This window comes from Polyodon spathula, chromosome 16 (assembly GCF_017654505.1).
Source record: "Polyodon spathula isolate WHYD16114869_AA chromosome 16, ASM1765450v1, whole genome shotgun sequence".
Lineage (NCBI taxonomy): Eukaryota > Metazoa > Chordata > Actinopteri > Acipenseriformes > Polyodontidae > Polyodon > Polyodon spathula.
The window spans coordinates 25575452-25586445 of NC_054549.1; the positions used below are offsets into that span (position 1 = coordinate 25575452).

The 10994-nt window shown below is 37.6% G+C and overlaps 1 protein-coding gene across 1 annotated transcript; it reads left to right on the forward strand.

Annotated features, from left to right (window-relative positions):
- The first annotated feature begins 1303 nt into the window (after positions 1 to 1303).
- Positions 1304 to 1630, forward strand: LOC121328446 (histone H4-like). The gene has a single exon (XM_041273110.1). The coding sequence runs from the start codon at positions 1307 to 1309 to the stop codon at positions 1616 to 1618; it is 312 nt and encodes a 103-aa protein (XP_041129044.1). The 5' UTR covers positions 1304 to 1306; the 3' UTR covers positions 1619 to 1630.
- Positions 1631 to 10994: the final 9364 nt, after the last annotated feature.

Here is a 10994-nt window from a genome sequence, read left to right on the forward strand (position 1 = left end):
TGGATAAAACCGAATAAGGCTATCCCCACTACTCCAAAAATATAACAGAGATTTCAAGCTGTCCTGGTATTTCAGAACATGTACACAGTTTGGATTGCTTTCTGCCTTTTTTCTTTATTTAGTTATTTGTTTTAATATTCAGTTTCCAGTTTTGCTGATGTTCATGGTGTCCAGGTCTTAGTGGTCAAAATTTCTGTTAGTTTATTTTAAAAAACAATTCTGATGTAAATTTGTGAGTCAATTTGTTTCTTAGCCCGGCGAACTCTTCCAATTAATTGCTTATTAACATGCTTGCTAGGCTTTACAATGCTAATCTATGCTTTACCTTGCCTTCACTATACTTATAAACTATGCTTTTACTATTTGAAATGTTTAAGGGAGCTGACAGTTTCACATAGAATTCAATGTCAGTTCAGTCCATGGTTTTAACTCAGTACAAAGTTAATGTACCCTGAAGAGTACAGCAGAGACCTGTATCTACTGATTCATCAACTAAACACTGTCAAAGCGATGGGTACACCCACCTCTCATTATATTGCCCCTAGCTATACTGCGGTTTAGGATATATGACAGTCCTGGAGTTGGCTCCCCATTTTTACAGTCTAACTGAGCATGCCTTAGATGCAATATGCATAGACAATTTCACTTAGAATTACTGTTTGTTTTATTTCATACTGCACATCACAAACACAAATATACAAAACAATTAACAACAAAGCATTAATATTGTACTTTTGTCATATGCACATGCATTGCATAGTAACACAAAGCAAATTAAATATCTACTTGCTGAAGCTGTTTTTATTTTAGCCATCGAGGTGTTCACTTATCCTTGCACTAGCACTTGCACTAGCAAAAGTCACAGGGCAGTGTCAACAAGCAACAAGCCTCCTATGTTGGCAATGGATAGTGGGTTTCTGCATTTGAGAAAGGAGAGGAAGACTCATGAAATGAATTGGAGAGTTTATATTGATGAGAAGCAATTACCCTGTGCAGTATGAATTAAAACAACTTGCTGCTTATCACATGAAAAATAAGAAAAAATGGGTTACGTAGAGGATTTATATTGGACCCTGACGCCCCCGATAAAATTAATGGTTGTACAGCATGTGTTAGCCTATTGGCTTTTCTATGGGTCTCTCGCTATATCGCGACCCTCGATATATAGTAGATACCTCAACACCAGTAATATATCGAGTGGGTGATGTATTTGGGCTTGTAACAGAAAAATAACTTGGGGATTGTGGCTGGGAGAGCTCTGTCACTGACCTGATAGGATTTTTTTTTTGTAACCCAGCTCAGCAATATGTCTGGAAGAGGCAAAGGCGGTAAAGGACTCGGGAAAGGAGGCGCTAAGCATCATCGCAAAGTGCTCCGTGATAACATCCAGGGCATCACCAAGCCTGCTATCCGCCGCCTGGCTCGCCACGGAGGAGTGAAGCGAATCTCCGGGCTGATCTATGAGGAGACCCGCGGGGTGCTGAAGGTGTTCCTGGAGAATGTGATCCGGGATGCCGTCACCTACACTGAGCACGCCAAGAGAAAGACCGTCACCGCTATGGATGTGGTGTATGCGCTGAAGCGCCAGGGTCGCACTCTGTACGGGTTCGGGGGTTAAGGATTTTCATCGGCTACATTTAAACACTGCTTGATGAGATTTTGGGATCAATAAGCTACTAACAACCAAACGAGCAAGATGGGCCGAATGGCCTCCTCTCGTTTGTAAACTTTCTTATGTTCTTATGTTCTTATGTTCTTATGATATGGAGCTCCAGATTGGCTAGGGGGCTTGCCTTGGGAGGCTGCGCACAGCTCAAAAGGTGTCTGCGACACAACACGAGGCTACAGCACGGCCATAGCCATACAGACGGACGCTGAGCGAAAGCTTGCTGTGTTTACATCAAGGAGGAGAGTGTCTGCTCCATGGAGAAAACTACTACATGAAACCCTTCCGCTCCAAGATGGTGCTCGTGAAGGCATTGCCAGGCTGAGGCCGTCAGGAAGAGGTCAGAGTCGGTGGGTGGACTCCACTAGGTTAGTTTAAGGGATTTGATCCCAAACAAGTACTTAAAGATAGCTTTCGTAGTGTAAGTTGATACCGGAGCGGGACGTCTCTTTTAGTGAGGCTAGCGCTCACCTTGTGTGACAAACTTTTATTTTTAGCTTTGTTTTGATTTCTTTTCTTTTTTTTGCGGCGCTAGGATTACCATTGTTGGTGCCCTAGGGACCTGTGTTATTAAATCTGCCACCTGCGCGGCATGTCAACACCCACTGCTCTGTGTCTGATTCAGTAATTTTCTGTGATGGACCACTTATGTAACATCACCCTGTTACAGGCATCAATATATCATGCAAGGGAAATCAACAGCAGCATTTATATAGAGTTGTATTCTAGCTACTTCAGTTCCAAAAACAACCCTATATATTTCTGCACTGCTGAAGGAAATGTTAGTATATTTGGAATACTTTTTATATCTCTAAAACTGCTGCGTTACATGCAAATATCTCTCAATGTTCAATTGAAATGTTTGCTACCAGCTGTTTACAAGCGTAACAGCAATCAGTTCTGAACCATGACGAGCAATCCAAATCAGTGCAGGGTAACACTTTAATCATTTTTCTTCCCTGATTATTATTGTCTGCTTCAAGAAGCTGGAAATGCCTGCAGTCAAGCAGAGAGGACTTCAGGGATTAAAGTGGTATTTAATAGAGGCAGGAAGTGTTTTATATTTTTGATTTAGCACTTTGTATAGGTCTACTGTGCAGGGATTTAGTACCCCCTTCAACACAGGTTGTGTTTAAAATAATTATTTAAGAAAGCAGAGCTTATTTTTGATTTGTGCAATATTCCCCCTTTACTTGGATGCATTGCTTTAGGCTCGTTGATGTAGTGTTAACATTAAATGATTTTAAGCAACTCTCCCCAGCAAAAATTGCTCTGGATACAATTCAGCAGGGACTATTTCTCCTAACTGCGCTACAGTGAACCATGGTGAGCTCAAGAGGACATCTACAGAGTTAGCCTTTATGCCCCAGAGGCCAGTGGCTCTCTGGCACCTGCTCTCGAGCTCCTGATTGTGTAGAGGCAATTGCTTGGTCGTGGGATCAGAGGACACCCACTGACATTCACACCTCCTGAGCTGTGATGGAGAATTGCTCAGGTGAGAAAAATCACGGTTAAAATACACTTATTAAAAGAAATGATTAAGAGCATTTCCACCATTGCCCTCTTCCAAATGGCTTGCTTATAAGGAGCAAGTAACTCATTATCAGTAGCCTCATTGTCTTCGCTGAGATCACTGGGATGGCACTTTCCATGGTGAGATTCTGCACCAGCTCTGAAATATTGCTGAGTGATATATTAATTGTGTGGATGCAGGAATTTAACAGTATGGCAGCAAAACGTGGTACAATCTTTGAAATATATTTTTTTCCAAGGTACTAGTACTAACATTTGATTACAGGTCTGCATTCTTAAAAAAGGGTTAAACAGAGTCTACTACAGTAATCCCTTGTTATATCAGTGACTGATGCACATTTACACATGTACATGAATGTTTGCTGTTAACATTGCCTAATCATGAATTAACCAAAATTGTGTATTATAGATCTGTGAAATAACTAAAGCCTCAATGTGAATATTTATCAATTCATTGCAAGGTAGAGAATTATAAGATGTACCTTTATATAGTAAAAAGGCATGAATAAGAGCTCCTGTCCCAAAGACTTGAAATGCATCTTTTAATGCTGAAGCACTGCTTTTATACTGTGACACGTTCGTAAGATTTCACAAACACTACCCCTATACATTAGAAAGAGGTGCTTATTTGATCGTAACATTTAACAATTAAACAGATCTTTGCTTGAATTATGGCTAAGATTGGGGCTTGGGGTAGAGTTTCATATGGGGATTCACATTTGAACTTGCTTTGAGCAGCACTATACGGACATATTATAGCCCTATTATAGGCCACTGGAAATACATACAAGTAATTATACTATTTTAAACAAACAAGAGAAATCAGAATCAGAAATCAGAGGGAATGGGCTCGCCCCAGGTTTGGCTGCCAGAACGGGGCTGAAGCATCTTGTCTCCAGAAGAAAGCTGCAGTTCAAAAAAGTAAATACATTAGGAAAGATAACCACATAATAGGCCTAATATGTATTTTATTATTAAATGAATGCTGAATAAGATGTCTGTGTTATAAAGTGCCAGAACAGTTTTTCTTCAATTCAGATACTGTATGAAAAGGGAAAGACAGAAACGGAAGTTAGACTGAGAAGTTGTTTAAAGTTTGAACAACACCTGTACTGTATTTACTGTAGATATATTGCATGAATCACTATTATAGGAAATTGGGGGGCATGCTGTAGGAACATTTAAATCTGAGGCACGTTATAATCAAGAGTCTTACAGTAAGGGAGCACTGTATTTTATAATAGGGTGTAAACAAAGTGTTTTTTTTTTTTTAATTTATTTTTTTTATATACCATTCGGATATAATTGTAATGCTATTGTATTTCCCCTTATCTTTGAAGAACAATGAGGAGACCTAGATTTGGACTCCTTTAGCACAAGTGTTACATAATGGTTTTGCTGAACACTGAATAAGCAGATGTAGTGGAAGTTGCTGATTTCATATTTTATATGTAACCAGACATGCAGTAAATAGCCTTGCATGTGAAAATGCTCTTCATTCTAGCACAGCTGGAAACTCTTTGCTTTTAATTTTCAGTGTAGTTTGGATAACCTTCAAAGGGTTTTGTTACCATGTTTTACTGTACAATTCAAATGTCATCTACCTGCTGTCACCCACGTACCAATTAGGAAAACCCAAGATCAATTGATTACATGCTTTGCCACTCTCAAACCAATTGCCTCTTCACCCACTGAGCTGAAACACCATGTGCAGTTTTGAAAGAAACACATGTAATAGTAAACACATTTAAAAAAAAAAATTCTAAATGTGACCTGGTACTACACTGGGATAAACATATCTCATTTTGCTTGTCTTGCTGTCCAGAAAGTCTTTTACTGCTTTGCTTCCTTTGTCATTTCACCCCAGCTGTGTCTTCTAGGTCAAAGCATAATATTGGCTGAAAGCATGTCAGTCAAATGGGTAACTGATTGGCTATTGACAGGAAAGAAGCCAGTTAAGTCTAGAAGCATAACCTACAAACAGAGTTCTTTATCTTAGTGTGCTACCAGATATGATGCATTGAAATTGAAATACATGTTTGCTAAAACATGTGTGTCTTTCCAAACTGCACATTGATACTTATTTAATGGTATGTGCATGGCAGAGACCATTTTATAGAAATGTTTTGTTATCTAGGCAGACAGCCCATGTTTATGAACTTGATTTCATGGAGACCTGGCGCTACTGTGTCAAAGAACACTTTTACAGTTGTTACCTTTAGAGAAACACTTTAAAGGTATTTAGAGAGCAAAACACGATCGATCTGCCTTGAAAAGCATAGCCGTTGTGATACAATATATGTAATTGATGGACAGGTTACTGATCAACGGACTCTCAGAACTATTAATTATGCATGTACCCTGTTTAGCAAATTTGGCTAGCAAATTTTGGCTTCCATGCCTCGATGGTTAGGATGTTTGTAAATACAGAACATTTTTAAGCGATAGTGAGAGTGCATTTAGTCGTATTTCCGTGAGAAGGTGTTATGCAGATCTGGGAGACTCCTGGAAGTTCAGGTACACTTGAGCTGTCTGGCTACAAATACTTAATGGAGAGCAGTAACTGTGATCATATGACTGCCTCATTATAGTAACCAGGCATATGGTGTTCTATCATGCCACTTTACAACACTGCAAGCAAGATGCCAGTTGGATGTTAACAGGTGTGCGTCCTGTTAGATATAACTACACTTAATTGGAAAGTGGAATGCGTTCTGTCCAAAACTGAATGGAATTTAATCCAAAGTGGCATTTGGTTTAAAACTGTAATGCAATTCAGTCAATAGAAGTGTGAGTCCATATATTGTCCAATTTGCATTCAAAATGAAGCACCCAAACAAAAGGTCAAACTGCAAACAGAAGGATTAAGTCTTACATGTCACAACATGTTCTGATCAGCTGAGCACTCTGCCTGAAACCAGAAAGGACTGGCGCCTCAGACACTGCATTAATCTCATAGTGCAAACGAAATAGACATGGTCTTCAGCAGCAATTCATCATCATTAAGAGGTGTGAAATCTCAGGTTCAGTTCAGTCATGCAGCGTCATAATTAAAATGTATTTATGGAAGTGTGCTAATTTCTATTTATATACAGAAAGTGTAAAGATCAGCACTTCTGCATTGACAAAAGGGCCCAATCAAATGTATTATGAGGATGGACTATCTCCTTGTTGACCATACACCGTACAAGCAAAATGCATAAAGTAATCAATTTAAAAGTGACCCTTAAAGTGATAGGGTTTGTTCTTGTTTTGTGCTGTCCTTGTTGTATTGACCTGAATTTAAATGGTAAGGAATCCTTGGCTGAGAAAAAGATGAGGTTTTAATTTGCATGCCAAGCGGTAGCTGAATATCTGTGAAAGCTGTGAAAGAAGAGTTTTGGCAGTGGTGGAGTGCTTTATAGGTTGAGACCAGACAGGAGAATGCTTTCTCTTCTGTCACACGCCACACTTGCAGAAATAAATGAGTTCATTTAGGAACTCAGTTCAGTTGGGGCTTGCCTTATCACCCCTGTGACAGGGTACCCACCCCTTGCGTGTTTTATTATTTATGTATTAATTTGTTATTATTATTGTGTTTATGTGCGGGCGGTTGAGCACCATCCATTTTTAATTATTTACTGTTTCAGACAGGAGAAAAGCCGGTCTTATAATGTGTAGTCATGGGGATGAGGTTAAAACCCCTTCCCTAATACTCTCGTGGGAATGTGGCTGGAGCCTTAAAGTAATTATTGTATCAAATTAGGTAACTAAGGCTCCAGCCACAGACTGTAAAAAGACGCACTCCAGGCTTATTAGGCAGAGAGTGTCAGAGGAGAGATGTAAGTCTGTTTAAAAGAAATATAAACAATTGCTACGTATGCTGGTTTCGCAACCAGCATACTGCTTCTTTAGTGTTTGTTTAAATATTTTCTTTTATTATTTAATAAACACGCTGAGAGCTGTTGCGCTTCAGTTTTTACACTGTCCTTCTTTGTTTTGTGTTGCTTCTTCTGGGTCCGTGATGTCACTGCACCCATGCTACTCAAGCCCACCTGTTCACACTCCCCATCAGAGTAACCCTATATGTACAATGACTGTGAATACATTTTAATGATGGTGCTGCGGTTGTTATTGCTGTTTTAAGAGTTGCATTAAAAAAACAAAAAACTGTCTAATAATATGCAAAGGGTATTCATAATTTAATATTATTAGCACATTACCTGAAAGGTTAAAAATATTTATGTAAAATAGAGTTTATCGGATTATTGCCAAATGTAATCTAAAGGATCCTAGAACTTTTGTGAAGATGGATGGATGTTTAAAGGGTTCAGATATAGTTTTTTTTTTTTTTTTAATGAGGAACCTAAAAATGAACAGTGGAGTTTACTTAAATGAATGTTTTAGGTTTACCCTTTTAAAGTTACTCTTGTCAAGATGAATTGTATTGTTATTCATATAAACCTAACAAAACCTAAATGTACTATAAAAGCAACATAAAATGTGTCTTACTTTGGCTAGAAAACAGAATTTATATTGTCATGACCAAGAGTTACAAGTTATAACGAAAATAAATCCATAAATTATTTTTTTGTTTTGTTTTGTTTCTTGAGTCAGTATAATAATGATGCAAGGATCATCAAATGGCGACAACAACTGGAATGTTTGTATTTTCTAAACTGAACGCTGTAGATGGCTGCTCTCATTTATTTAACCCTTACATCCCTGTGAATACGTATAACAGGATTTTAAAAATAACTTTTTTTTTCAACACCTGTGCCAGTGTTTGGTGTGTATTTATTAATTTTGCAACTTTATTATACGTTTAATGAACTCTAAGGTTACAGCTTTCAAATAAGATCCACTAGTGCTTTGCCATGCTTTGCAATTAGGGAGAGCTGAGACACCATGTTGATATTGCTGCGTGCGATCTCTCAAAGAAATGCTTTTTGATTTTGTCTTGAGGTAAGCTTTTTCTTTAAATGCATAATTTTTTAGAGTGGCCATAATTGCCATTTGTAATTAGGGCGTATTTTCTAAGCATCTAGAATTTAATTTGGTTGATTTCTTAATTAGTCTTTATATCAATTTAGATGGAGTGGCTACACAGACATCTGGAGGGGCTTTAATTGGGAGCTGTAAATTCCAGTTAGGTTCTCTCCAGCACATGCTGGCATATATGTATGTCTCTATTTACCACATTTCTATTTCTAGATAAAAAGTGAGCTGTAGAACAAAGAGTACCTATTTTAGCTCTCTAACCACCATTGGCAAGTAATCCAGACAGCCAAACTTGCTGCAGCACATTGCAGCCAGACTAATTTTAAATATTAACAATTTTTACTTGGCTACCAATTGTAAAATAATGCTAGAAAACGTAACATGCAATAATTAGTTATTCATTACCTCACAGTACTTTTAAAACTAATAAAATGGGCTTTTTATGATAGCAGATTTATCTCAATGAACACAGAATATTGTCAGTGTAAACTTCCTCTATTAGGGGATTGTAAATACATCCAAGAAAGTTATTGTCCTACTAGTTCACTTTACTGCATTAACTAGGAGAAAAGTGTTAAAAATGCATGCATTTCTGTTTTGACCCCTAAATAATTTAAATATTACAGCAACCCTAAATAAAAATGCATGCTTTAACATGCGTTGACACACACCCACAGAGAAGTTTAAAAAATATAATGTGTAAATATAATATAAATGTGTGTGTTTTCATATGTACTTAAACCTCAGAACTGGGACTTATTCACAAAATCTTAAGGAATGTTTCATTAACCACTTTAAAAGTCCATTTTGATTAATAAAATTAGTTGCAGTCCACAAAAATGTTTTCATCCGTTTCATTTTTCAAAGCGTTACAAAGCCGAAGGTGGTGTTTAACACTTCAAAACGTTCCCTAAAAGACTGTCATCAGCAACAAATAAACATGAAGGGTTTAAAAAACTATAAAGATTGTAAAGATAAAGAAAAAAATATATGCCAGTTCTCCTTTTCTGCCTGTTGAATGTTAAATGGTAAGGACAACCTTGAAAATGCTCTAGAGAGACTTCAATGGTAAAAAATACTGCTCTCAATCACCACTGGTGCTGGAATTGAAATATTATTATGGCAATAACACCATACTCATGCCGAATACAAAAGGAGTATTTGTATTCATCCTGCCTGATTTTAAACCAGATCACACTGAAGGCAGGAATAGGAAATTGTAGCTGGTCAAGTTTTATGGGAGCAATAAACGCTCAACATATATAGTGCTTGCACTTGAAAGAAAAGACTGTTCATCCTCTCAGTGAAGAGTAGTCAATATAGGCTGGTGACAAGACTGAAGAGGTTACTTACAATCCAATATAAACATGTTGTGATTCATGTCTGCCTGTCTATAAATGTGTGTGCTAAGAACAAACATTGACCCAAAGTGAAGTCCAGGGAGTCCTTGGTTTTGACTATACGGACTATGGGTGGAGGTGCACACAAACCTATCAAGAGTCACTGACATTTCATTCAAGTAGAATGAGTAAATCTGCTACCATACAGTGCTATTAACTAGAAGTGCAACTTCTTACCTGAATATCAAATTGACTGTGGAAACTGAACAAAACAAACTAAACTGACCAGATTGATGAGAACAAATAATACAATCATCTGCCAAAACCTGTTTTATCTATGTTCCTCTTCACACTGGCACAACCAAACTACACTGTTTCATATGATGTTGTTCTTTACCCCAGTCCAAGATTTCTGTTTTGTCGTCTCATCATTTTAATTTGCTTACCTTTCTCAGGAAAGTGTTCTTAACATTCTTAGACAGCGTCTACCAGCTTGCAACTTACTTGCTGTGAACTGTGCATCTATCACAGTCAAGTTCACTGACTATCTAACATAGCATATTGGAGCATATGATTGGATAGTGATAGATATCAGGAAAATAAGGTTTGGTCCTTTGAACGAGTCCTGTATATTCCCATCAGTACTAGTGCAGGGCCAGCTGGACAGAGTAGATAATCATTTTTTTTACTATGCAGTACAATTCCTACATACAGCTTCCTTAGATGTTTGAAATGAAACAAATATTTTTCTGCTGTGTTTGTGATGTAAGAGGAAACCATAACAGCTTTCTGCACATTATTTTTAGGATTTATGCAAAAAATACAAAAAACAACCACAATAACAGTGTTGAAAGCATTGTTAATTTATCTCTTGGTTTCAATTATTCATAGCTCCTAGACAACTCCATAACTTCCAAAATGTTTCTCACAACCCTTGTACAATCTAGTTTACCAATATGGACATAACCTATATATCACCTACACTGTGAGATAAAGTGTGAAGGACTGACATGTGGACAGAAAGCATCATTTTAGCATATTGCGCCACACTTTGGATGACTGTAAACAAATAATTGAGAACTGGAAGCTATGGATGAAGTTATAAAAATTGACACACATGTTTGCTGTTACCTTGAACTTTGAACTACTCTGACTGCCTCATGTTGGATTTGCCCTCTATTCCCTGTGCAGATGAAAAAAAATCAATGACTATTTCAAAGGAACTCATTTAATTTGAAAGTATTGAAAGCCTCCAGAGAAAGTGAACCAGATGCTGCAGTGCCAAGCAAATTCCCTTAATACATTAAAGAAGACTGGGCATAAAGAAGTGCAGTGTTCTGCTGCTTGCTTTTAGTCATGTGTTGTCCCATCAAGGCAAACATATTAGATAATTTCAGCATAACAGCACACAGATTCTGCATGCTCCCATTCCAGCTTGACCCCTGCTCAAGGTAAAAAACATAACAGCTTCAATT